The sequence below is a fragment of the Neovison vison genome, chromosome 3, assembly GCF_020171115.1.
Source record: "Neovison vison isolate M4711 chromosome 3, ASM_NN_V1, whole genome shotgun sequence".
In the NCBI taxonomy this organism is placed as follows: domain Eukaryota; kingdom Metazoa; phylum Chordata; class Mammalia; order Carnivora; family Mustelidae; genus Neogale; species Neogale vison.
This window is the reverse complement of record NC_058093.1, coordinates 41,052,641-41,079,844: the sequence shown is the minus strand read 5'-3', so window position 1 is coordinate 41,079,844 and position 27,204 is coordinate 41,052,641. Positions and strand designations below refer to the sequence as shown.

The following is a 27,204-nucleotide window of genomic DNA, read 5'->3' as shown; positions in this document are numbered from 1 at the left end:
ATTTGGAAAAGGACACAGTGTGCAGCATCTTGGGCCGAGAAGCCCTTCTCTGGGGAGCCTCTCCTGAAGGTTACACAGACCTGTCTGGGTGCCCATTCTCCACCGGTGGCTCTGCCAGCCACCACCCTCAGTGTTGGGCTCCTTGCCCTTGGACAGCTGAGCCAAAATCTGTCCTTCCACAGGGACAACAATGGTCCCCAGCCTCCAACTGTGGAATACAAGGACACAGCCACTTACCTCAAAGGTGACCGGAGGGATGAGGGAACGCCGGTGGGGAGACTCGGCTCCTTCGTGCAGCAAGGCCTTGACCTATGGATGTAAACACACAGGGCCCTTCAGGCGGGGAGGGGTAGGGAAGGCAGATTCCTTTGGAGGACAGGGTCAAAGGGAGCCTACAGCCTGTACACTTGGGCATTGTCTAAGCAAAGAGAGGGCCAAAAAGAAGCCAAGAGAAGCTGCAGGATCCCTAAGTACCTTATCTTCAATGGAGGACAGGAGACTTGTCAGTTGGCTGAGCTTGGCCACCATGTTGACTGGATTGGCCTCACCAGGCACCTGAGGAAAAGAACAAGTAAGGACAGCAGTCACAGAGTGTTAGCCACAGACAGGCCCTCCGCTGGGCCCTTTCCACACTCCAGCTCATTTCGCCCTCTCCGTACTATGATAATTCCCCTTTGCAGACAAGGAAATCAGAGCTATCTATAATCACCTCAAGATTATAATGGCCAAAAAGCAAACCTTTATTTCATCTCCCCTCTTAAACCTGCTTCTCCAACTGCTGCATACCTCATCCACTCAGGTGCTTAAACAAAATTCTAGGATTGGCCTTGATCATGACCTTTGCTCCCCCTTACCTCAATTCCAGTGCTGCGTCTCCTCTACTTCTAAAATACAGTCATCTCACTGCTGGAACCCACCACTGGGAGAAAATTATCCATGCTTCTTGCCCTGCCCTCTAAGACTCTGTATGATAACCCGTCATCCCCAGCCACTCCCATCCTCACCTCTGACCTGCCTGTGGCCTTGACCTTACACTCCCTGAGGAATTCCCAGAGACACGGAGGTCACCTGGGGAGACCACACTAGCAAAAGTAGCCATGAGGGCATCTCTATCAAACCATCCTGCTTTGTTCCTTATCAGTCACCTTGGTCATGCATTTGTTCATCGTGCCTTCCCTGCTGGAACATGAGCCCTGTGAGAACTGGGACTGTGAGGATGGTGTTCAGTGCTGTGACCTGGGTGCTCGGAACAGCGCCTGGCCAAGAAGATGCTCGGTCAAGTTCAACCCACACAGGAGTCCCAGAGAGCCGAAGTGACTCATCTGAGGACACATTGCTAGTGAAAGGCAGAGCAGGACTTGAATCCGTGACTGTCTGGAGACCCGGTCCACAGTCTCAAGCATCTACTCCCAGAACCAATATTTACAAAGCATCTACTCTGTGCCAGGTGAGTGGTCACACATGTGGAATTAAGGACACCATCCCTGCCTTTCAGAAGTTGGAGGATAAAATCAGACACATGTATGAAACAGAATGAGGGTTATCGCCAACCCTGTGAAGTCCCTTTACCCCAGCCCTTGCTTAGAAAATCAGCCAGGCTACACTTGCTTCTGACCTCAAATTTCCATGCCTTCCCCCACCACTTGAAAGTACTACGGGTACCAGCCCCACCGGCTACCACGACCACCCCCAACCACCACCCATCACCCCTTGCAATTGTCCTAGCTTCGTCAACACTTCAAACACATCAGATTTGCCAACACTTTCTCCTATTATTTTGGTTTTGCCTTGCTGCTCAACAAAGCTCACAATCAGCCTGTGCTTATTATCATCGCTTATCATCCATGAGTGAAAAGCCTTGAGGTATGGAAAGGAAGGAGATATGGAACAGAGGGAGAGACATGGGTTGGGGGGGTGGGGGGTGGAACAGACTGGCTGGTCAGCCGTGGGGCAATACAGGATTCCTTTGCTTTGGTTGGTTTTTCTCCTAAAGAATTGAAGAGATCATAGATTCAACCTCTTCTTTTCCCTCTCAGACACTTGGATTAGTGACCCACTTGCCACCTGGGGCAGTCACCCTACAGTTCGGGGCTGGTATCTTGCCCTCTTCTCTAAGTCTGTGTCTTATTATTAACCAAGTGTAAATGAAGTTATTGACAAACAGGGAGCCTGTTCTTGAAACAAAAGTTATTAGCATGATGGTGAAGCTTTGCCTGCCGGTCTGTCTCCCGGTGGGAAGAACATACAGAACAGGATGTGTTCTTCCATGACGCCAAGCACGTTTTAAATGCATCCATTCATCTAATCCTCGCGGGAACAGATTCTTCTAATCCTTGCTTTTCGGAGGGGAAACTGAGTCAGAGTGCTGCGTCAACGTGTCCAAGGTCACACAGCTACTGTAGACCTGAGGCCTGAATGTAAATGTAGCCCCGGGTTCTCAGCTGATGGCAATTTTGCCCACCAAAGGGCATTTGACAATGTCTGGAGATATTTCAGGTTGTCACAGCTGAGGGGATGCTAGGGGCATCTAGCCAGCAGAGACAAGGAGGTGTTAACATGCTACGACGCACAGGATAGTCCCCCACCACCAAGAATAATCTGGCTCCAAATGTCACTCAGGTCAAGGCTGAGGACATAATTCACAGCTTAGCCTAAAAGTGAGCGAACTGGTCTGAATGTATGATACCTGGGAGTTCCCATAACCGGTCCAGTTATTTTACTTCGGTTTTTAGTCGCCCTTTGAAAGGGAGGATGTGGGTTCCAAGGTTAACGACTCTTTCTCACATGGGGCAGAGCCATGTCTCCCAGCCCTTGAGGTCCGCAGTCATGGTTGATAATGTTGCATTTCCCCCTCGCATCCGTTCTCAAATTCTACACGGGGCCCGGGGGCCCCAGCCTGTGTCGCCAACCAGAGGGGAAGGGCCACATGTCAGTGGAGTAGGGCAGTCAATTGTCTCATACAAGCGATTTCACTCACTCTTTCACAGAACCCTGCGGTGGCAGACACGCTCTGCCCATTCCACAGATGCGGGAAAAAAAGCACCAGTGTGGGGGTGGGGCCATTACTGCACTCAGCTGTTTTTCATCTTGGGGACAGTGTTCCTTCCTCGACCTCAGGCAGCCTTCCCACTTCCTCCTCTATCTGTGAATTTCTGAAGGCTTCAAGAATGACCTCTCTGCGTTTTTTTTATGAGTCAGGGTCTCATAAGGGAGAGTGGGAATGAGAACCCTTTCTCCCCGTCCATGTCTGATACCACCCTCCATCTCGTCCCTGCTCGGTCTTGTCACTGAAAGTAAACACCAGCTGGCGGGTTGGCTTAACTCTCTGGGGGCCTCACCCTCTTCTGATCTGTTTCAAAGATGTGGGTGTGTGGTCTTCTGTTCAAACTATTTAAATGTTAGTGTCTGGCAGGGCCCCTGATTTGCCTAGATTTGCTTTTACTTTCCCAGAAATTAACGTCTCGTTGTTCACCTCAAGGAAAGCAAAATTACCTTTCCAATTTCTGGGTGAATTTTTAAGTTCACAATAGCACATAGACCTTTTCTCAGTTAAAAAAAACTCTAGCAAACAGTCTGGTCAAGGCTGAAGTCCCTCTCGGCCTAGCCTCTTCTCCCTCATCCTATCCCTCCACGTGGTGACCAGAGGAGCCCTTTGGGTTCCAATCTTTCTGGTCCAATTTCCACACATGTATCATTTATCGACTATTCTGCCATTTGCTTTTTTCTGCCCCCCAGTATGCCTTGGGGAATCTGTCCACATCAGTGTGCCCACCTTAGAACGGAATTCTGGGGCATACTTTAACCAATTCCACATTTGGGTGGTTTCCAAGGTTTTTTGTGTTTTTAGAGACAAAGCCACAATAAACATCTCTGCCCAGTAGACAGCTGTCTACATATAGAACTGCTTGCTTGAAGGATCTGTGCGTTTAACATCGCCACTGCAGGTGGACAAATAGCCTTTCAGGAAATCCCCCTTTTTTAATTCACTCCCAGCCACAGAGCAGAGTGGTGACCCTATGTGAGGCCCTGACCCCAGAACCCGAATCATAAGGTTGAACTTCTTTTCATGTATATATATTGGTCATTCCTATCCCTCTTCAGTAACACAGCCTTTCTTTATAACCTCTCCGCATTTTAAAACTTGGGTTTTTCCTTCATTATTTGGAGGAGGTTTTGTTGTTGTTAGCATCTTAATCCTTTGTCCCTTATATCTGTTGCATGTACTCTCTCTGGAGATACTGCTTTTGCTTTTTTTTAACCTCTCCTGGTGACAACCTCTGGATGCACACAGCTTTGCTCAGTGGATGACTTGGCCTTGGCCCCTGCCAGACTGTGAGCCTGTTGGGGGAGGGGCAGGGAGCACTTTGGCCCTGCTCTTTTTGGGGCAAGAGGCAGGATCAAGCATTTAGGCACCTCACGTTCTTCTTTCCCAATAGTTTCCCAGGAGCAGTGATTTTTAAAAAAGGCCCTTCCCGGCTTCCTTATTTAGCACCTACTAGTTTCTGCTGATGGGTGCATAATTTGAATTTTTTTTCCTTAAATCAAAATCAGGCAGCGGGGAAATGCCTTACCAGAGGAACAGAGTTTTGAGACTCCCAGCCCCCCTCCCATGTTCTGGTGGTCTAGCCAACTCCAGGCAGGAGAGCACAGCAGAGGCGGGGGCTCCCTTCTGAGCCCTCGGGACTCCTGCTTCCTTATCCCCTACCCCTCACCCCCACCCCGGGTTTATCAGTCTCGTCTTTTCAACCCCGAAGCCTTTACCTGAGGCCGTGGACGGAGGCCTGGGGAGAGCTGCTGGTCAAACAACCTTTGCAGAGACTCCAAGGAGGGGAGGGTCCGGAGGACTTCGCTGGGAGCAGGGGACAAGGTGAAGGTCAAGGATTAGTCAGGACCCAGATGAGGCATCACAGGCTCTAGCTGGAGGCACGGTCACACCCGATTTGGTAAAGGCAGAGATCCTTCCCAGAAGGACAAGCCCAGGCAAAGATCCCAGGCTTGCCAGCGCTGGCCCACCCCCACCCCAGCCCCCCACTTCTTCCCATCCCCCACCCCGGGCCGAACTGGAGTCGTGATGCATAGACCTGATTTACCTCTGGTTAGCCAGACTCGGAGCCTGCAAGTAATTGGAATCTAGAGTCACGAAACTACTTTGAAATCACTGAGTAAGCCATGGTTCCCGACCTTCGGTGTTTATAAGAATCGCAAACACTTCGGAGTGTTAAAAATGCAAATTTCTGGGCCCCAACCAGATTTGGTCTGGAATCTGCATTTTAAATGTGTGCCCCAGGGGCTTCCTGTGCCGGTGTTCTGAGCATTCTGGTTCAAATCCCCTGTTCACTACTGAGGTGGACACCTGGAGAGATTTTTCAATGTCTAATTCATCCACGACTCCTACACCAGAGCTACCCATTCTTCGTTCCTTTCAGTCTTTCTCTATTGTTTTCACATTGGTTTATGCTAGGCAGCAAACAATTTAGAGTTCTATTTCTCACTTAGGATTTCACCCAAAACTTCATGTCTTCACCTGCTTAACATTCTGTCGGTTTCCAAATATTCTATTGAGAAAATGTGCCAAAATGAATTGCTAGATATCTGGGTTATTTTGAGATCTTGGTGATTACAAATAAAGACTGCTCTGAACAGATTGTCCCTACAGCTTTTCTTATTTTCAATTACAATTTTATGATGAGTGATGGTGTCCAATCACGGGCCTCAGGTACTGTCTGAGCCTACTCATTTGAAGTAATGTCTGCCTTCTTTCTGTGATCTTCTCCTTTCTCTTTTAGTTAGTGTAACAGTGCATTTCAGTATTGATACATTGACAGAATGTCTTTAATTTATTGTCTTTAAACATTTTTCTACATGGTTGGTTTCTACTATATTTCTGTTTGTATACACTGCTTGTGTCCTTTGTCACTGTCCTGTTGGAAATTTTGTTAGAATTTTTAGACATTGGTATAAACTCAGCACACCGCTTTGCTTTATATTTAATCTAGATGTTGTAAGAATTTTTTTTTCCCATTCTGTTATTGTCATCCTAGGCAGGCTGGATCTCATTGTAAAATACCTGGTACCTTTTTATTGTTCAATTTTTCATCTTTTCCTTGGTAATTCTTTGCTTACCTTTGTTAAGAAAGTATCATCAGCAATTATTTGCTCATTTTACGTTGGTTTCTCACTTGCCTTTTTAGAGTTACACATGGGTTTTTCTTGTTGATATTATACATTCATTCTTAATTTCTCATCTCATCTAGAATTTTTTTATATATATGTAGTGGAATTAAGTTCTTCTTTCTCTGTCTTGCTATTCAATCCCACCCAACAGTGCTCACTCTTTATTCCATCATTCCCTTGCGTTAGTCCATTGCATAAGCTCTTCTTGAATATGGAAGAATTTTTTAGGCTCTATATCATTCATTTAATGAAAAATCCAGAGCTCCCAGCATGCACCAGGCATGTCACAGATTTCAGATTTAGGATGTCTCACAGCTTGGGGGGTGGGGGGATGGTGTTACAGCCTTCCGACTTTGAAGGAGGTCACACAAGGCTTTCCTTTGGGGACCAAGGATGGGGGGCAGGGAGCTGACTTGCAGGGCAGGGGGAGTGTGGGGCAGACTGGGTTCTGGGTTTCCCCACCCCTTCCGCCAGAGCTCCAGCTTCGGTGCACAGTGACACTCCCTTTAAACTGTCATTGTCAGAAAATAATTCTGGGTTAAAAACAAAAAACCAAAATTCCAAGGCACTAATTCAGAATACACTTTAACATCAAATAGATCTCCCTCACTGTTTTCCTTTTTCAAAATGTTATCCTAAAAACACAAACAGACATACAGAAGCTGAATCCTTAGGGCTTTCTAACAGTGACGCTGGCTTTCTTTGTATTTTTAAGCTTTGTAAACGTTTGAGAAAACTGACTGGCTCCCAGATGTGTCTAGGGGTGTTGGTTAGGGTCAGAATGACAAGTGACACATTGTGACTTCAGCTGGAAGGCTTCAGAAGAACTGGCCTTGTCATACAGAAAGGATTTGTCTGTGGACGTGGAAACCATGAGTAGGGTCCCTGGAAAACCTGTCCAGTATCAGGTCATCAGCTCAAAGGAAGCCAGGGGACCGAGACTGAGAAGGCTGTGGTCCTGGGGTAGGTCACACCCCAGAGACAGCTCATTAGGGGCTCAGACCCACTGTCCCAGCCTTCCCAGAGTGAGCATCCCATCTCTGCCCTATTCTCAGCAAGTTGGCTCATTTCCCCAAGCTTCCCATTTCAGTATCCAGCCAGAACATCCAGCACGCCCCAACCCAGAACTCCAGACTCAGAAGTACTGCTCTGACTAGATGTGGTTTTCTTAACTTTTGCCTTCTCTAGTCTTTGCTTCCTTTTCTCATCTTTCTTTGGCAAAAAATGTCCACACAGTGTGAAATTAGGTGATAAAGGGCATCTCTTTTTCTTTTGTTCAAATGTTTAATGGAATGACTGTATTATTTCCCTACCAGGTGTAACTGGTTTTACACTGACATCTACTACATTAGTAAGAAGGTACCCTTCTATCCTTTTTTTTTTTTTTTTAAGGCTTTTTAAAAATTAGAAATTACTTTTTTGGGGAGGCCCATGGATGACTTGGTCAGTTAAGCATCTGACTCTTGATCTTGATCTTGACTCAAGTCATGATCTCAGAGTGTGGGATAGAGCCCCGGCTCAGGCTCTGTGCTCAGTGGGGAGTCTGCTGGAGATTCTCCCTCTCCCTCTTCCCCTCCCTCCCTTCTCTAAAAAAACAAAAATGACTTATTTTTTCTTTTTAAATCACATATCTGTTAGGATGCCTATGCAAATGATTCTTTCATCTTTTTTAAAAAGTATTTTATTTATTTATTTGACACAGAGAGAGAGAGAGATCACAAGTAGGCAGAGAGGCAGGAAGAGAGAGAGAGGAGGAAGCAGGCTCCCCCTGAGCAGAGAGCCCTATGCGGGGCTCGATCTCAGGACCCTGAGATCAAGACCTGAGCCGAAGCTAAAGCAGAGGCTTTAACCCACTGAGCCACACAGGTGCCTCAATTCTTTCATCTTTTAATCTACTAAATTATGGTGTTTTCTTTACATTGACTCTTCTTTGAAGTGAGTTCTTAGATAAAGCCTCTATTTTTCTTTCTTTTTTTTTTTTTTTAAAGATTATCTATTTATTTGACAGACAGAAAGCACAAGTAGGCAGAGAGGCAGGCAGAGAGAGAGGAGGAAGCAGGCTCCCTGCCGAGCAGAGAGCCCGAAGGCAGAAGCTTAACCCACTGAGCCACCCAGGTGCCCTTTTCTTTCTTTTTAAAGAATGCTCCATACCCAAGGTGGAGCCCAACAATAGGCTTTAACTCACGACCCTGAGATCAAGCCCTGAGCTAAGATGAAGAGTTAGACACTTATGGGGGTGCCTAGGTGGCTCAGTGGGTTAAAGCCTCTGCCTTTGGCTCAGGTCATGATCCCAGGGTTCTGGGATCAAACCTTCATCAGGCTCTCTGCTCAGGGGTAGCCTGCTTCTCCCCCCACTCTCTGCCTGCCTCTCTGCCTACTTGTGATCTCTGTCTGTCAAATAAATAAATAAATAATCTTAAAACAAACCAAAAAAAGAGTCAGGCATTTATGGAACCATGGGGTGGTTAAGTGGGTTAAGTGTCTGTCTTTGGATCAGGTCACAATCCTGCGGTCGTGGGATCAAGCCCTGAACAGGGTTCCCTGCTCAGCAGGAAGACTCTTTCCCCTTCTCCCACTCCTCCTGCCTGTGTCTGTCAAATAAATAAATAAAATATTAAAAACAAGTAAACTAAAATTGTAATTGACTTTTTTCGTATTTCTGGTTTTATTTTTACCATCCCAACCCTTCCTCCCCAGCTCTTTTCCTTGCCAGTTGTTGTTATTGTTTATTTGCTCAACAGAGATTTCTTAAAGACTCTGTTCTGTTCACTGCAGTATCTCCAGCCCCTGGAATACCAGGGGGCGGCATGAATCCAGCACACGACCTTGGTGCATGAACACGGAATAAACAAAATGTTTCAGATACTGTGCTGGATGTGGGAACTATCAAGGCAATGAGGACACAGCCCATGATACCTTCAAGAGACTCACAGTCTGGATTTAGGTCGTGTGTTTGACTAATTATTGTCATCCCTTTTCCATATTGGAGCATCTCAGGCTATGGCTTTTCCTCCAAATCATGCTTTGGCTGCATTACAGAGTTCTGACAGACAGAAGTTTGTTTACTCTGTGCCCCCCACCCCGCCCTCCCAACCTACCCATGTAGGCTCTCCTTGTGTCAGTTCCTCCTCTAATTCAACTGCTATTTAGGAGGCGATCTAAAAGCATCCAGGTGGTCGGGTGGTTGTGGCTAGTGTTCTTATTTGTTTCTATTTTCGTCACATCTTGTTCTGGGCACATAGAAATGAACACTTTCACTTTGGTGTATTCATATCCAGCTGCACAGGAACCTGCTGGTTTCTTCTTTTGAAAATCAGCAGCACTCTAAGATTTCAGGGGAAAAAAATTCTCGGATCCTCATTCAAGTTAACCCCTGTGACTAGAACACTTCCACAATTTTTTTTTTTTTTTTAAATCTGCAAAGACTCGATGTGCACCTGAGTGACACCCAGGTTCAGTTAATCCGAGGTTCGTTGTCTTCTCCTTGGAGATACCTCCATTGGAATTTATATCATCAGGCCGTGGGAATAACATTAAGAATTGTAATTTTTGAAAGAAATGGTGCTGTTTGTAATTACTTACTTTCTGAAGTCATCTTCCCTTGTGTTTTAGAAACTTTATCGGAAGAGATTTAGATGGTGCTATTTGGTTATTCTGCTAATTGGATCTTTATAAGGCTTCTCAGTACCTGGATTTAGGTCCTTTACAAGTCCAGGGAACTGTTTTCTTATCTCTATTTCCCAACAATTACGCATCATTTTTTTCCCTTCTTTCTTGAGAGCCCACCTGCCAAATCTTAGTTGAATCTCTATGCCCTCTTTCCAAAAACTATCCATTTTTTTTTTTAGTGATACGCATTCTTCACCTGTGCTTAGTTAGCTCTCTGGTGTCTTCTATAGATACCCTCTGACATTCTGCTCTGTTTTGTGATTTAATTTTCAGATTTGATTTGAAAGCTGTGGGTTGGTTTTTATGGCCTCCAATGAAGCAGTTATAATGCCAGTGAAGTATTTTTGTTTTGAGTTTATTCACCTATTAAAATCTTAACCAAGGGGCGCCTGGTGGCTCAGTTGGTTAACCATCTGACTTTTTGGCTTCAGCTCAGGTCATGATCTCAGGGGTCATGAAATCGAGCCCTGCACTGCCTCTGTGCTGGGTGAGGAGCCTGTCTGGGATTCTCTCTCTCCCTCGGCTCCCCATCCCTGTTGCATGCCAGAGCTCTGTCAGGAAAAAAATAATCTTAATCCCACTCTCATTAATAGACAAAGTATTCTCTTCCATACTTGGACATTTTACTTTAGAATTCCACCTGGGGTTCCTCTCATTTCTCCATTTCAAGGGTTACCAAATACTTCCAGACTCTGGGGACCTTGTTCTCTCTTTTTTTTCCTCTGGAAAATTCTCTGTCTGGTTCTAGAAAATATAACTCAGGTCCCAAATCTTGGTTAAGCCTTTGTGCTGCAGACATTCAGACACACATAACTGGCGTGACATTTGACAGGGGAGGCTCTTGAACTGTTTCTCACTCCTCGGTTCTCTGTGACCTTCCCATCTGGGGACGTTCTTGTTGGACCAGATGGTCTGAGTGGATGGACCCAGTAACCTCTTCCAGCTCCTTCTCCTGCACCCCACATCAAAACGTCCAGCCTGGACCCCATCTCCTTTCTCTTTCCCCCTGTGGTGACCTCACCCCACTTGTCTCTCAGCTTAAAGTGCGAACTGCAGGCTGATGAGTCCCAAATGGAGACCCAGGCCTGAGGTCTTGGGGGCTCAAAAGTTCTAGCATAACTTCGCGGTTGGTGGTTCAGTTGCTGGGTTGCCTCAGGGCTCAGACAAAGACCTCCCCCAGCTCCATGCCCTCCCCCTCAACCTCTTGTTTTTTAGTAACTGGCATCATCACCCACTCGGCTGCTTTCACCAAAACCCAGGGTTCGCCCTTCATTCCTCTTCCCCAGACCCTATATCCACACAGGCAGCGAGTATGGCCACTCTACCACCCACACATATGCCAGGTCACACCACACTCAGCGCCTGCACACCCACACGCCCTTGGATCATCACATTTAACTAAGATCTATCAGCCACTCTCCTGTGTCAGGCATTGTCCTCAACCCCGGGACTCAGGAGGAAGCAGAACAGACACAGATCCCTGCCTTCCCTGCTCACGAGCTGCCCACATGTCACAACTCCCAAGTTCGGAACTGCTCTCCCCGCATTGGATCAGCCTCCTGAAATCCATGCTCCACCGCCAGCTTGGATCATGACACGATTGTCTAAAATCTCTAGAGTCTCATGAGGTATACATGTGGTGGCTCCTGCTTGACATTGCCAGATAAAACATGGGACACCTAGCTGAATTTGAATTTCAGATAAAGATGGATCATCTACTAGTATAAGTATATCCCAGCTGCACATGGGATATACTTATCCTAAAAAAAAAACCACCTTTTTGTGATTTACCTAAAACTCAGACTGAACTAAAATTCATCCTGGGTCTGGCCCACTCTATGCCTGCCTCTCCTCAGCCTCTGCTCCTAACACTTTCCTTCCCTTATTATGCTCCAGCCACAGACTTTCTTTTCTTCGCAGGCTGGCCTCATTCCTGCTTCAGGACCTTTCTTCTTGACATCTGTCTGCTACAGTGCTAGATGGCTAGCTCCCCCTTATCCCCAGGGTCCCAGCTCCAACACCACCTCAGAGAGGCCTCCTTAACCCATGGAGACACTGGGAACCTCCCACCCAATGTCTCTGTCACTTGAGCCTGTTTTATTTTGTCATAATGTTTATTAAAATTATCTTTATTTACAGACAATCTGCTGTTGTGCCCTTCACTAAGACATCTGCTCCAACAAGGTCTAAAAGAACAGAAATCTTGTGCATTGTGTTCACGACTATATCCTAGTACCCAGCACAGAGTTCAGAGGAGGCATACCTATTTGTTAAGTAAATAACTGAAGGAATGAGTGAATGAACTGAACCCCTGTTCCAAACAAAGTAGTTTGAAAACAACAAGTTCATGGTTAGGGATTGGGAGACAGAACTGCCTCTATGTCAGATTTTCTAAAATTCTAGTCCCTAGTTAACCAAGTTTCCAAGCCTGGCTATGCTTTTTTCTATAAGGGTGAGGACAGACGGGTGTGCAGGGGACATTACAGTGTCCCTAATTCTAGCTAGAAGTTAACTCTCCCATAAATAGAGATGTGGAAGAGCAGTAAGACAAAGGAAGCTTTTCCCAGGAGCACAGAGAAGTAGGCCACTAGGGAAGCTGCTGTGTCCATAAAATAAGGTGTCCCGATCCAGTAGCAGAGGTGGGGGACTGCAGAAGTACCCTGTGAGTGGGGGAGGCCAGTGGAGAGACCAGGAGGGATATTTCCTCCCAAACAAGGAAGTAGCAAAAAACAGGACGTCCATCAGAACACAAATAGCTCGTTCTGTCTTCATGAAACTGTGTCTCTTAAAAAGAAAGTGCCGTGTGTGTGTTTTCCCTCGTGATACATGATTTATAACAACAGCATCAAATGGGAAAATAGCTCTCCAAGGAAATCTCTAAAAATGATGGCTCCAGGTCCAATTGGCTGAGACGGTGTGAGCTGAAAGCCAATTCACTGAAATGAGACCTGACTGGCCAATTCAATGAGTGCTCCATTTACCAAGGAAATTATTTGTTACCAAACGTACCGATTGCGCTTTTGAAGGAGGAAAGTTCAATTGGATTACTGATGATGAAAGATTTGTTTTTGGATATTAACTAAGTCAAGATGGATACGGCTGCAGAGAAACTGACAAGAGAGTTCTGAGGCTGCTGTACATTTATAATAAAATACAAAACTTTATATAGTCTGAGAGAGTCTCACCCACAGAAAATGCTATTTTTCCAACCAAAATGTTGACCCTTCATTTATGATGGGATTTTTTTGGCTCCTTTGGATTTCTCTCAGATGCCTTTTGAATGGGGTTTTCTATTTTCAAGCATTTTTTTTTTGAAAATACCCTTTATTATTTATTTATTTATTTATATTTTTAAAGATTTTATTTATTTGAGAAAGAGAGAGCACAGCGAGAAAGAGAAAGAGAGAAACACAGCGAGAGAGGGAACACAAACAAGGGAAGTGAGAGAGGGAGAGGCAGATTCCCCACTGAGCAGGTAGCCTGATGCTGGGCTCAATCCCAGGACCCTGAGATCATGACCTAAGCTGAAGGCAGACACTTAACCAACTAAGCCACCCAGGCGCCCATTTTTCAAGCATTTACAATAGCCTTCTGTCAGTTCTTCAGATAGCACTGCAGCCTTAATTTTGCCCTTTTCACAATTAAAATGTAAATAAACTTGAAGTTAATCTTAGCTTTCAATAAGGTAAAATGAAAAATTCTAAAAATCTGAAAGACATCGGAATTTCTACCAATTGGTCATTCAGTGAATTCAGTGTCAGAAAACGAAAGTTTTGGTGCATTAGCTCGCTCTACCAAACTGCCATCATGGGCATCAGCCTCCCGGGCAGAACGTCGGCTGCCTTCAATTTATTTCCTCTTGGAGAACTCATGGACCTGTCCAATGTGCCAGCTGCAGCAAGAAGGCAGACTTACTGCTGGATCTTGAGCAAGTGTAAAAGGGCCAGCCGTGTCCTCCTACTCACCCCCTCCTACAGCAACTGGCCTCAAATTAACTTTAGTTAAAAAAAAAAAAAAAAAAAAGAAGAAGAAGAAGAAGAAAAGAAAGCCACAGTTCGAATACCATGAAAACAAAACCTTGCAACAACCACAAAGATTTCTAAGCCCTGCCAACTGCCCAATTATTCTGAGGACATCAGAGGCATCTGGAGAGCCAGGCAGAGGGCAGGGGTCACTCTAATGAGCTGCTTCTTTCGCTGGGGCCTGTCCCCACAACCCTCCACATCCCTGGGAGCCACCTGACCCACAGAGCCATTACCCATAAAGCTCCTTGCACAGGAGCGTGGTCAGTTTCTTCAGATGAGGGAGGCTGCTGGAGCCCGTCTTCACAAAGTCAGAATCCAGGGCGAGCTGAGTGCTTAAATAATCTTGGATGGCTTTAAGATGCTCTTCTGGAAGTCTGAAAATAAAAGAAAGAGAAACATGCCTCTTCTGTGCCTTTGGCCACAAACACCAAAGTGAAAGAAGAAATTTCATTGTCAGTGTCTCCGGCTGAGACACTGTCCTTCAGGAGAACATGGGCACGCACCCGGATGGCGCCCGTGGTCTCACCGAGGGCTAGAGAATCAGTCCGAGCAAGGTTAAATAAAGGATGGGGGAGGGAGAATGCCTCTTCACCCACCCATAAAGGCTTTTTCCCAAGCCCATACTTAGAAGGAAGAGATACTGGCTAGAAATGCTTATCCTTTTTTTTTTTTTTTTAAAGATTTTGTTTATTTTTTAAAAGATTTTATTTATTTATTCATTTGACAGACAGAGATCACAAGTAGGCAGAGAGGCAGGTAGAGAGAGAAGGGGAAACAGGCTCCTTGCTGAGCAGGGATCCCAATGTGGGGCTCAATCCCAGGACCCTGGGATCATGACCTGAGCCAAAGGCAGAGGCTTTAACCCACTGAGCCACCCAGGCGCCCCTAAAAATGCTTATCCTTTATGAAGGAGACAAAGCAACTTGAGAAACAGTCAGCAGACTTGTTTCCCTACCTCATTTACTTCTAAAGACAGCATCTGGGGGCTGAGGGATGCTTAGTGGAGAGATGGCAAATGGCTCTAGGTCACATACCAACCCCAAAGTCATGGCCGAAGGCCACTTGGAGCTCTGTGCTGAGGACATTCTGAGCTGTCCTGGGGTCCATGGGGAAGTCTGTGTGGTGAGTGATGGGCTGGGAATATGGTAGTGGGCCCAGGTGCCCTGCCCTTGCTCTCAGGGCTCTGGCTCAGCCCCTTTGGTTCCTAGGTGGGCGAGGCACACACAGGCAGGGCAAGCTCACTGCGCCCAGTGGCCCCCGGGGAGGCAGAGCCCAAGTTGGATGGCACCAGGGCTGTCTTGGAGGTCTGATGTTCCCTCTACGTTCTCTTGCCATTTTTTTGTTCCAGGTAACTGTGAGTGAGTCTTGTTCCTGTAGTGACTGCAGTCACAGTCACAGCAACTATTTCCTGAGCATAACCCTACACTTACTCTGCTAAGCACCTCATGCCCATTTCCCCTTTGGTCCCCAAACTAACGATAGGACACAGCTGTTATGATCCTTCTTATTTTACAGATGAGCAAACTGAGCCAGAAGGTTGTAGATCTACCTGAGTAAAAAAACTATTACAGGCTTTAAAAGTCTTTGCTCTAGCCTTGACATTTAATCAAGTTGGAGCTGGAGGACACAGGTTTTTTCCCCCAGAGGATCTCTGAAAGAATGAAAAGCTCCTACTCTCCAGACTGGAAGGGACATTGACCATTTTTACTTCTTTAGATTGAAAACAGTTTACATGCCCATCACTTTCCTAACACTGAACATTAATCTACGTTCATTCTGGGTCTTGATGTTCTAAAAATCCAGTTTCTGCCCAAGTCTATTTCTGAAAAGGACAGAGTCGCTCCCATGGTATTAACATACGTATTTTAACAGTTCTAATGACTATTGACTCTTAACTCTGAGACCACAAGTGCTTGCTGCAGGAAGCTGTCTTTGTTAAGACGTTCATTGTAGGAGAGCGGTGACATAAAGATGTGAACTCTGTTCATCAGAGAAGCTTGATTTCCTCTAGCAGTCTTGCCATAACTATTAACTACGACCTAGCTGATTAGATGTAATCAACTTGCACAAAAGACCGGGCAGGTTATCTTACAATTAAGAAGAATAATCTAGGGGCCCCTGGGTGGCTCAGTCAATTAAGCATTTGCCTTCAGCTCAGATCATGATCCCAGGATCCTGGGATGGACAAACACCTGCTCCCCTCACCCTGCCACCCCCCAAGCTTCCTGCTCAGTGGGGAGTCTGTTTCTCCCTCTGCCCCTCCCCCACTTGTGTAAGTGCACGCACATTCTCTCTCTCTCTTGCTTGCTCACTCTCTCTCTTCAAACACAAGGCAGAATCTGGGCTTGTCAGGACCCAGAGGAGCACTGAGGACAAGCACTGTGTCGCTGCTACCCTTATCCCCGTCACCATGCTCCATTTACTTATGCCAAGCTCTGGCCAGGGTTTTAGGAGGTTTCCACTGCTGTATATGAGATGAGGAGCCCGAATAGGGAGAGCACAGAAGCCCCCACCTGCCCCTGCCCCCTCTCATGAGGCTGCACAGAGGCTTGGCTGCCGCCCCAGAGAACCCCTGTCCTTAGAGAGGAGGGATGGTGGGGAGGCAGAAGGAGGGGACATATGGGGCACTAACTGAGCATCCTTGCTTATTTCCTTTGCTCATGCTCTAGAGCACCTACCCCTGGAGAGAGGTGGAAACTCAAGGAACTCAACAATGGGAAGAGTTGAATAAGGGTTTGTTATTTGCATATGTCTATAGGGTAATCATGGCAATACACCCATGTCTTCAAAACATTGGCTGCTTAGCTATTTGATAAATAACCCAAGTATTGCAAGGAGTGTGCATAGAAAAGGACCTGGTGGGCCTAGAGAAGAATCAAAGGATATTCAAAGCAGAATTATAAAAACACCAGGTATCTTAGCAACCAGCTGGCTTGTGTGTACTTTCAGGCATTTCCTTTGTATTTCGCCAAACTGGATGGTAGGAGAGAAGCCCTAAACTGGAGATCTTGCATTAACCACCCCCCCAACCCATTAGGATATTCTCGGTGGGGAGTGGGGGATGGGGTTGCTTTTTCTCAAAAAGAAACAACAACAAAAAAAAACTTTGTAAATTTTTAATGCACGGAAGTCACTGCATACTAACTTATTAAGTCATGCAACACACATCGGGAGGGGGCCTACTCTGCCAGGCGACGTGCGGGGCATGGGGACACAGCCCTGCTCACGGAGCTCCCTTCCAGTTGCAGCCATTCCCCTGCTCTATCTTGTTTTCAGGGCCTGTGGTGTGCAAGACAACTAACACCCCTTCCAGGTGACAGTCCCATGTGCCCCTCTCGGGCCTGCTCAGAGAGAAACAGGAGTACACAGCAAGAAGCTGCCAGACCCCCGGGCATGGACCAGCAGGAGCCAGGGTGGGCCTACCTACGGGAGGAGATCTGGAGAGCTCGGGATCAGAGCGAGGAAAACCTAAAGTAGCAGAATGACTGCGTCTCCCATGAAAAAAGGAGCGTGTTGCGGTGTAGACCATTGTCTATACTACACACGGAAATACTGCTCTGGCCTATTTCTGGTGACAAGGAAGGTGGCTCCCCCAGCAGAGATCCCAGAGCAGGACAGGGCTGAGTGGCAGGTACAGGCTACAGTGTAGGCCCCTCTTGGCCTCGGGTCATCTGCCTCAGTAGACCCCATGGCAGTAGAGCAATCCGTAACGGGGAAGGATGACACATGGAGTCCTCAGCAAGCCCCAGGAAGGGGATCCCAGAAGAGGCCCCTAATTACAGAGGCAGGGCCACATCTCTGCAGCCGAGAACTCTAGGTCATTCCAGAACCAGCTCCTGCCAGGCAGAGCAGCTGAGCTGAGCACCCTGTGCCTAGGCAGCAGAGGGGTGACCCGGGGCTCCTCAGAGCTAACGTTTGGAGCCCGGGGGCGGGTGGGCAGGTGCTCCAGAACAAGCTGTCCTAGCAAGGAGGTGGCATGCTTGGGAGCGAGCACAGAGGGAGCTGCCCAGGGTCGTGGCACTGAAGGTCGGCCTTGGAGAGGCCCGCCAGGTGGGAACTCACCCACTGGTGTCCATGCTCTGCAGCCGCTGGAACAGTGTTTCCGAAAGGCTTGGCTTGCTGACCTCGGTGGCTCTCACATTCTCGCTGGAGAGAGGGACGTCTTTGGTCTCACATGGCCCAGCAAATAAAGGGATGTTCCTTGGTGGCAGCTCGGGTGGAGACAGGACACCTTCTACCCAAGGGAAGAGCAATGACGCCATTTGGTCCAAGCACTAGCTTCTCTCAGTATCCCCCACCTACCGAGGGTTCCCTGGTGGAGAGACCCCTCCCCAACCTACGAGGTCCATCCAGGCCACTGTGCCCAATCACAGACCCCGTCTGTGCCTGCGCTGTGCCTCACGTCTGCTCTCCTTGACCAGATGGGAAGCCGGCTGATGGCAGGAACCTCATCTTAGTGGTCTTTGGCCCTGGGGTTTTGTTTGTCCCATGGAGGGGCTCAGAAAACACAGGCCAGCTGGGCTGTTGGCCTTGGACAGGTGGAGCCAGTGGCCCCAGAAGGATGTCCAGCTTTCAGGTTGGTGCAGAGGCCCTGGAGGAGGCAGAGGCCCAGTTCCTGAGATGGGGGGAGCAAGGGTGGGGAGCAGGCAGGCCACAGCCACGCTGCTCCCCTCTCTCCCACCCTGGCCTCCCCTTCCTCTGCTTTCCCTCCAGCCTCTGCTGTTCCTTCTCTCCCCGCCAGACCCTAGGAGACAAATAAAGGAAAATGAGGGGCCCCCCTTCAAGCAGAGAACTGAAATAGAAAACAAACAACTTGAATTCGGCCCTGGAGAAGGGACTCCTGCCCGCGTGCCTTCAGACTTCTGTCCTGCACACGTGACCAGTGGGCAAGGGGGCTGAGCCTCTTGGGTCCACGACCTCCTGCCCCAGCCTCTTGACACCCCAAATGGCCACGCCAGGGCCCCCACCACAGGGCCGCCTGGATGTCCCCCCCACTGGCTTGAGAGTCTTGTGATGGTATGAGTGTGTTTTGAGCCCTGTGGGGGCCGGCAGTGCCTTGAGAAGACATGAGCCAAATCAGACCCCTTGAACCAAGGGGCAGGGTGTGGGGTGACAGTCACACTGGTCGAATTAAAGCCGACAGCAGCACCTCCTTTGGGGAAGTGGAGTCAGTAGTCACAAGACTGGGCTTCTCTTCCCAGCCCTTAGGGAAAGTTCGGGGCTTTCTCCAGATGCCTTCCAGAAAGGCAGCATAGCCAGGCCAGCAGGGGTGAGGGAGGGGAGAGCATCTCTGCAGGACAGCTTCTCGGCACCAAGACCAAGGCTTGGGCACCTGGGGACAGCTGGAGGACAGATGGCCACAGCACAGAGCCAGTGAGCGACCCAGGGCCCCACCGCCACACATCAGCTCTGGCTGTTTCAGAGCAGGGATGAGAAGAGGCAGGGGCTTCCTAGGTCCCTCTCAGCCTCCACGGAGCTGTGGTCCTTTTGAAACTCTCTGCCTGGCCCTCATGTCTTCCACACAGAAGCCAGGCCCTCAGCATTCACCCTCTGCCCAAGCAGCTGCTGGGCTTCATTCACATCCACTCAGAAGGGGTCTCTGGGAAGGCGGGAGGAAGGTACACCGGCCCGCAAGGAAGGGAAGGGCAGGCACCAGCCCACGAGGACCTCGGCGTGTCTGGGGGCGACCCTGGGGTGGGGAACCTAACTGTTTCCAGGCCCTGGGATTTAGGAGGAGCCCTGACCAGGTGAGGGGCTCAGTTACATATCTCAGGGTTTCTGTTAGGAAGGGAACTTCTGAAGGGAGAAGGCCACCATCAAGGCGGGGGGTCTGGCTATCGTACTCTCCTCTGCTGGCCTCTTGTTTAGTTGCTCTGTGGCCCCCACTGTTTTAAGGAGAGGCTTGACCTTCACATACTTTCTAGGGGGCTCTCTTCCCCTTCCAGTTAGGTACAAGCATTTCCTCCTTCATTCTCTTTACAGTGAAATGCAGCTGATGACTTTGGTGAGGACATAGCCGCATTTATTGAGCGCTTCTTGTGTGTGAGGCTCTGGGCTCTACATTCGGTGCCTCCTGGGACGAAATCTTGAGAGGTAAGTATTGTGTTTAGTGTCTCTTTAAAAGAAGTCTGTGATTCAGAGGAGTGAAGCAATTTACCTAATGTTACACAGCTAAGAAGCTGGGGACAGGAAGTCCAACCCAGGTCTGTCTGACCCCAGAGCCAGCTTTCTTGGCCACCATGTCACCCTCTCTCCCTCTGATAATCAGACCCACTTAATCTACAAGCACTTGTGCTGAAACACCGCAGGACTCCCCTCCTCCACCCTGTGCCCTCCTCCCGCCTTCCCTTCCATCTCTTCCTACCCGTCTCCTCCTCTGGCTCATCGCCGGCTTCCTCCTCCTCCAGGGGCACGGGGTACTGCAGGTGGGTCACCAGTCCCATGTTTTCTTTCTTGTAGAACTCGATGAGCTGGTCCAGCTTGGTGAAGAACCTCATGGGGACCCCTTCAGATGCCTGAGGACAGAACCCCAGACTGAAGTACATTTCAACTAGATGGGACATCACCTAACCACAGAGGCCATCTGCAGCAGAGACCAACAAGGCTGAGGGAGTGACCTCGATCCAGAAAAAGCCCTGGGCTCCTACGCAGTGTCTGTCCACCACACCCACACCCTCCCGTCCTGTAGCCAGCAGCCCAAGGCCAGTCTGCAAAAGGCACAAACAGTTTTAAAGATTATTTCCCTTTTTTTTTTTTAACTCTTATTTTATTTTTACTTATTTAAAGATTTTTTATTTGTTTATTTGAGATAAAGCAAGAAGTGCATGCAAGCACAGGCAGGGGGAGCAGTAGAGGGAGAGGGAAAAGCAAACTCCCTGCTGAGCAGAGAGTCCGATGCAATGCCGGGCTTGATGCCAGGACCCTGAGATCAAAGACTTCTCTTTTTTTTTTTTTTTTTAAGGTTTTATTTATTTACTTGAGAGAGAGAGGGCACACAAGCAGTGGGGAGGGGTAGAGGGAGAGCGAAAAGCAGATTCCCTGCTAAGCAGGGAGCCCACTGTGATGTGGGACTCCATCCCAGGGCCCTGAGCTGAGCTGAAGGCAGACACTTCAGCCTTCTAACTGACTAAGCCACCCAGGCTCCCCTCCAGCAAGAAATTCAAGGTGGGTCCTGGCAGCCAGCCCCACCTCACTGAGGCTCCACCCACTGAGGCCCTGCCCCATGGAGGCCCCGCCCACACCAAGGGGGTATCAAACTGCAGGGCAGGATAGGAGAACAAGGACGAGACTCCCCTCACAGATGATGTACCCTCCAGATCCTAACCCAACATGCCCCAGAGCCCTGTCCAGTACCTCGCCTGCTTCTCCTTGTGTTCCCTGTCTCAAGGAATGGTACCATCATCTCCCTACTGGCCTTCGCAGAAACCCAAGAGCATCTTGGATCCCTTTGGAGGGATCCATCTGGCACAGAGGGCAAAGTGGGCAGTGTGGCAGGTGTTCTGCCTCACAGAAGAGGCTGAGTGGGGTGGCAGCCCTGGGTGGAGGGGAAGTTGTAGCTGGGCTCCAGGGAGGAGCAGTGAGCCTGGGGCAGCTAGATAGGAGAAAAGGATCAGGCTGTTGGTGGGTACAGGGATGGGACAAAAGGACTCCCTCTTCTGGGGAGGGCTTCCCTGGCCTCCGAGGCCAGCGGTTCTGGTCCTCCCACTAAATGCCTGATTCACCTGCATTATCATCACAGCCATCTCATCAATGGCAGTTGTGCAATTTTATTTTTTCTTGGTTTTTTTTAAAGGGATATCTACACCCCACTTAGGGCTTGAACTCACAACACCAAGATCAAGAATCTCATGCTCCTCCAACTAAGCCAGCTAGGCGTCCTGGCGGTCATGTAATTTTTAAAACGAGTTGAGAGGTGCCATCTTTGGAGCTGGAAGCCAGAAGTCCAACTCCTCCCCTGGGGGCTGCCAGGTGCCTTCTCTCTGAAGGGGCTGGGACGATCACATGTGGGAAAGAAGGCCAACAGGCAAAGAGGATGGGGGTTGGACAGTCCACCAGGTTGGTGAACATACAGGGTCTGGGCTTAGTGTGGCTACACCGTCCTGACATGCCCACCCTCAAGTCAGACACCTGTTGCTCCAGTGTGGTTAGGACTGATGGGAGAGGCTGGGATAGTGCCTTGGTCTGGGGGTCTTCAGGGCTCCAGGTAAGTGGGACTGGGAAAGCAAAAGAGGCAGGATGACCCAGGCTGGGACAGACCCAGACATGTGCAAAAGGACCAGGACTCAGACCTGTCCCTGAGCCCCTGTTCCTGGTTAACCAAGTTGTAGCGAGGATGCATTTGCCTTCGGAGAGTCCACCTGACTTTCACCTTGACACACGGCTCTCCACTTGGCCTCTCTGTCTCGCCAAGTGTGTCTGTGCATGCATACGCACAGCACACATGTAAATCTCTACATGAGGCTACATATGTGTGTTTGACTCTGTGGTTTAAGCTATTAGGTAAATGTATAGAGATTTAACGACTTTTTTTAAAAAATTCTTTCCAATAAATTCCCTGTTGTCACAAAGCCCCATGTTAAGCAATCTCTTTCAAGTACTATTGAACCAGAAATATTGAAGCAACAGCAGCCAGGCCTTTTAAAAAGTAACCAGAATAGGTTCAAACCCCAAAGTGAGGAGAATAACAAAAATAATTTGACATGACCCAAGATCGATGAATTCAATTCCTTTAAAGTAGCTGTGATAAGTATCATCTTGTCAACGAATTTACAGCTCATGGATGACAAGCCATTAGGCATATGGGAAAAGGATATGAAACCATCGAAGAAAGTCAAAGTGAAACAGCTCATGTGTGGGTCTGAAAGAGGGTTCCCAGGCGGGAATGTGTGTTTGAGGCAGCCCATCGGATGTGGGAATTTAAAATACACCATAACTAAGACCCACATTATTACATGTGACCTGAAAAGCTAAAACAGTTAGCTGAAAAGCTAAAACAGAAAAGCTAAAACAGGACATGCCATTCGGTGTGAACACCTTTTATTTCGGAGATGTTGAGTGTGAAAAAAGCAGCATCTTGGACTTGATGAAATACATGGTGTCTTAAGCTTACAGAGGAACAGGACCCTTGACCATGAATCTAATCCCTACAGATCCAGCAAGCTGGGAGGTGGGTTTGGGGGGACCTGGGAGCCAGCAGCAGGTGCCGGGCACTGTTGGTGAGACAAAGCTGCTGGACCCTGTTTGTGGGACTGTTCACAGAGGCCAGGGAATCAGGGCCTGGACAACAAAGGTTGCTTCTAGGGTCCCCAGGTCCCAGGAAGGTAGATGGTGAGGGTTGAGTCCAAACCTCAAGAATGATGGGGCAGCCTGTCTTGGGGGAACAGGTGGGCAAGCCAGTGTCATGGCCAGCTACTGAAAGGCACTGCCTGGGGAGGAGTGCCTTCCTGCACCTCCTCCACTGCTCACAAGAGGACGCACCCAGGAAATGATGGGCTACTCTCCAGAAGGCAGGGTCTACGTGTGTAGGTCCCATCTGGAGTTGAAGACTCACTGTACACACGGGGCTCAACAGGCAGCAGGTACAGACGCAAAGGAAATGGGGAAGGCAGGGTACCAATTAGACAAACTTAAGGTCTCTTTGACCCTAACTTTGAGGAGCTCTTCTCATCAGTATTTGCTCTTGGAACTAAGATTTGAAGGAGTTTGCAGAGATGCCTTTAAGAGCTTATGTTCAAAGCACATTCTAGAATAGAAACAGGAAGAGAAAAAGGTCAGGGTGCCCAGGGTTATATAAGTTCTTGCGGTGGCCCAGGCTTGGCGTAGAGTGAGGGGGTGAGGGGGTAAAGGAGTGAGAGGGTGATGGGGTAAGCAGTGTTTGGACGGGCAGGGAGAGGTCCCACCCGGCCAGGAGAAAAAGGAGAAGCCCAGTGGTGGTGTTCTCATTCCTAAGCTAGACCAAGAAAGGCTCTCTGTAAGGTGGGGTGGCCAAAGGGGCAGGGTGTGGGGCCAGCAAGGGTGCAGGGCTCCTCAAAGAGCAGCCACACTTGGGGGAGACCTCACAAACCCAGCCAAGTCAATGCCAGGAGTAGGGTTTGGGTGTCGGGGCTTCCAAGGAAATGGGGCCTTGACCGTGGCCAGCAGGAACCCCGAGGTCCTTTGGTGTAGGTGTCTGGTCAAGCCCATGTCCACATTACTATGTACCCTGTGGTCAGGGGCCAGCTCTGCTTAGTGCTTTATCCCCGAACGGGGCTGCAGGGCCTGACAATCGGAGGGTCTCAGCAAGAGTGGCTGGATGGACTTGTGGGGAGTCAGGATGGGAGTCGGGGGAGATGGTCAGAGAGGACCCTATGTAGGTCTGGGATGGGTGATGCAAAGAAACGGTGTGGATGGGTGCTGGCAGCCGGGGACCACCCTTGCCATGACCCTGGACCCCAGGCCTCGTGGTCCCTTTTCAACAACTTCCAAATGCAAAATGTTGACAAGAAGATTGGTGTATGTATCAGTCTGGTCCTGGCAGGAACCAGATGTCATGTTACACCAGGGGATCTGGGGATCACGTCATGGACAGGGTGTAGGGATACCAGTGAGGAGGGAGCAGCGTTCCAGAGCCAGCAGCAGCAGAGAGTTACCAGCCTGGGAGCAGCACAGCGGAAGGGCAGACCCTGGAACCCCAGGAGGGCTGTCTGGCAGGAGCTGGGGCCTTCTGTGGTTGCTGGGAGGGGGAACTGGCCATGCTTCCGGGGAAGGGGGGCTGCCCTTCATCCTTAACTGTTGGGGCCTCCAGACTTTGTTCCTCATTCCGTGGCCACTGCCTTCCTGAAGAGATTTATCAAGTCATTTTGAAACAGAGAAACCCTGCAGCCTCATGTCACACTTGCACCGTGAACGTGAGCCCACGCGCTTAGAGACCCTCCCCATGGTAGGGCCTGCGGACAGCTGGATTTCTGCTCCGCGGCTACTCTCCCACCTTCAGGAATGAGCTCCTTCTCTCTTTAGTGGATACCTAGAGCACATCGTAGACCGCTCGATTTTAAAAGAGCAAGGAGCAACATTTCCTCTGATAAGTCTGCCTGTCAACTTAACGATACGTGGGCCCAGAACAATCAGCCTTTTGGGATTTGTGGAATCGACATGAAATTAGGTTCGTCTCCAAAAGTCACACAGAAAAAACATGGTAGGGCTTAGTTCATATTGTGAAACAAGAGACCTTTCTCTTTTCCTGTCTCCATCAAGATTTCCAGGTGTATGGAAAGATTAGGGCGCTGTCCAGCACTAGCATTTCCACAAAGCCTTTCCCCACCACTCCCAAGGGTGCCTGCCTTCCCACGAGTTTCCAAGTCCCAGAAGGAAAGGGATCCTGCTTGGCTTTGCCTCATACAGTCCTTGAAGCCCCTTCAAGGTCAGTGACTTGCTCCACAACCGCTCTGGGAGATGGGGACAGTGCATACAACAGGCCTCACATCAGAAGAATTGAAGGAAGGGCCCTTTCATTCTATCGTGTGGCACCTGCGTTCACCCAGGTACAGAACTCCTGGGGAAGGTCAGAGTGAGGGAGGACGGCTGGCTGCAGTCCCAGCCCCAGGGCTCTGGAAGATACCACCACCAAGGTCTTCACAACAAAGGGCAGCTGAGCGTCTGGTCTATTAGAGGCTCAGGGTTGTGCGCTCTGAGGAATGGGGTGTTTCCAGAAATAGCTGTGACTTTCAGACACCCTGCAGAGGAAGGGCAAGCAGGGCAAGGAGGACAGAGCACTGGACAGACTCAACTTTTCCAGGGGGCTACTCTAACTTCAGCACTGTCTGGGATCTAAATGGGGAACTGAAAGAGGTCTAGGCACAGGAGGTCAGCAGGGGTGGGGAGGGTGGTGAGGGAGAGCTGAGCGGGAGCTGAGGGGGTTAGGCAGGAAGCCGCTGCTGTAAGGCACCCTGTCCTCAAGCTTCTGCCAGCCTGTGTTTGACATGAACAAGTATATACAATCATGGTGGACATTTTACAAATGATGAAAAAGTATTAAGTAGTGGAAAACAAAAACAAAAACTAAACCATGCTCATTATTCCACTGTGGCAAAGCATTTCAAGTAAGTTCGATAAGGAAGTCACTAGAAGGTCTGAAGCAGGGTGAACACAGCATTTGGAGGCCATGAAGAAATGGCCAGGAGGACCTTAAGGTGGCCGGTGTTACTGTTTCGATTTTCCTGGGGAGGGTGGAGGAGTATCTGAGAGCTTAGAAGTGGGGGTGGAGAGAGAGAGAGATTCAGCCCAGGCCTCTGAGCCCCCAGACCCAGGACTCCCATGTAACCACTGAGGCACCGTGTTGATAGAACGGGGTCAGGGGTGGTATCCAGTTCCCAGGCTCTGTGTTCTAGAACCTCACCTCCCAGCCCCAGAGGCTTGGGAGCTCCTGAGGTCCAGCACTGATGCCCCCTGTCCTATCCTCTGCACACTGCCGAGGGGACCCACCTCCTTCCGGCCCTGCCTTGGCCCTCCCCTCTCCCTGCCAGCCCCTGAAATGCTTTCCTTGGCTCCCCTTCTGCCCTCGGGTGGTTCTCAATCCTTTCCACCTTCTCCCTCCAACCTCTTTCTAAGAACTGCAGACCTCAACTTGGACAAAGAAGGGAGAAGGGGAGAGGCCAGCTCATGGATCTCTTGGGCCTCTGGGGACTTGCAGAGTTGGGATTTTGCTCTAAAGGTGACTTGGAGCCATTGAAGGCAATTCAAAGTGCATATGCGCGTGCGGGGTGTGTGTGTGTGTGTGTATGTGTGTGTGTGTGTGTGTGTGTGACTTAATCAGACATGTATTTTTGGAAATATCATTTTGGCTGTGTGCAGGTCAGGACAGAAGTGGGGGTTGCTGGCAACCCGACTCTGCACTGGGGAGGTGCAGTGGAAGGAGAGGGACCAGAGCTGGACTGAACAGCCAGGGAGGGGCCAGGGAGGACACCCCCAGATCTTTGGTTTTAGCGACTTGGTTAATGAGAGAAACAGTAGGGACAGGCAGGTTTGGAAAGTGCTTTGGAGGCCAGCTTGAGATCTAGAAATCTTTCTTCAACTATATGGCCTAGGAGGGACCCCAGGATGTATCTGCATAAAAGCCCATCAGTCTGCCCCTGTTCTTCCCTCCCCTTCTCCTCTTCTCTTCAAAACCTGCTTATTGGTTCGCTTCCTTTCCCTGCGCCTCCTCTGAAGGTCATGGGGCTCTGGGGGCAGGGGCCAAGGAGGTGATCAGCAGGCAGAAGATGCAGGCGGGAACTTAGAAGGAGGCCTAACCCAGGGGCCCAGGAGCAGCAAAGCAGGAGACTGGCTAGCTCCAGGAAAACATGCAAATGCAGAGAAATAT

At 49.2% G+C, this 27,204-nt stretch overlaps 1 protein-coding gene across 1 annotated transcript in view; it reads right to left on the bottom strand.

Moving 5' to 3' along the window:
- INPP5D (inositol polyphosphate-5-phosphatase D) overlaps positions 1 to 27,204 on the bottom strand; it is a 111,219-nt gene that overhangs the window by 44,374 nt on the left and 39,641 nt on the right. The window contains exons 3-8 of the mRNA XM_044241873.1: positions 20,233 to 20,383; positions 17,931 to 18,102; positions 14,102 to 14,242; positions 4,762 to 4,849; positions 475 to 555; positions 238 to 309 (exon numbers count right to left, since the gene is read on the bottom strand). Coding sequence (XP_044097808.1) covers positions 238 to 309; positions 475 to 555; positions 4,762 to 4,849; positions 14,102 to 14,242; positions 17,931 to 18,102; positions 20,233 to 20,383 — 705 coding nt within the window. The remainder of the gene's footprint in view (positions 1 to 237; positions 310 to 474; positions 556 to 4,761; positions 4,850 to 14,101; positions 14,243 to 17,930; positions 18,103 to 20,232; positions 20,384 to 27,204) is intronic.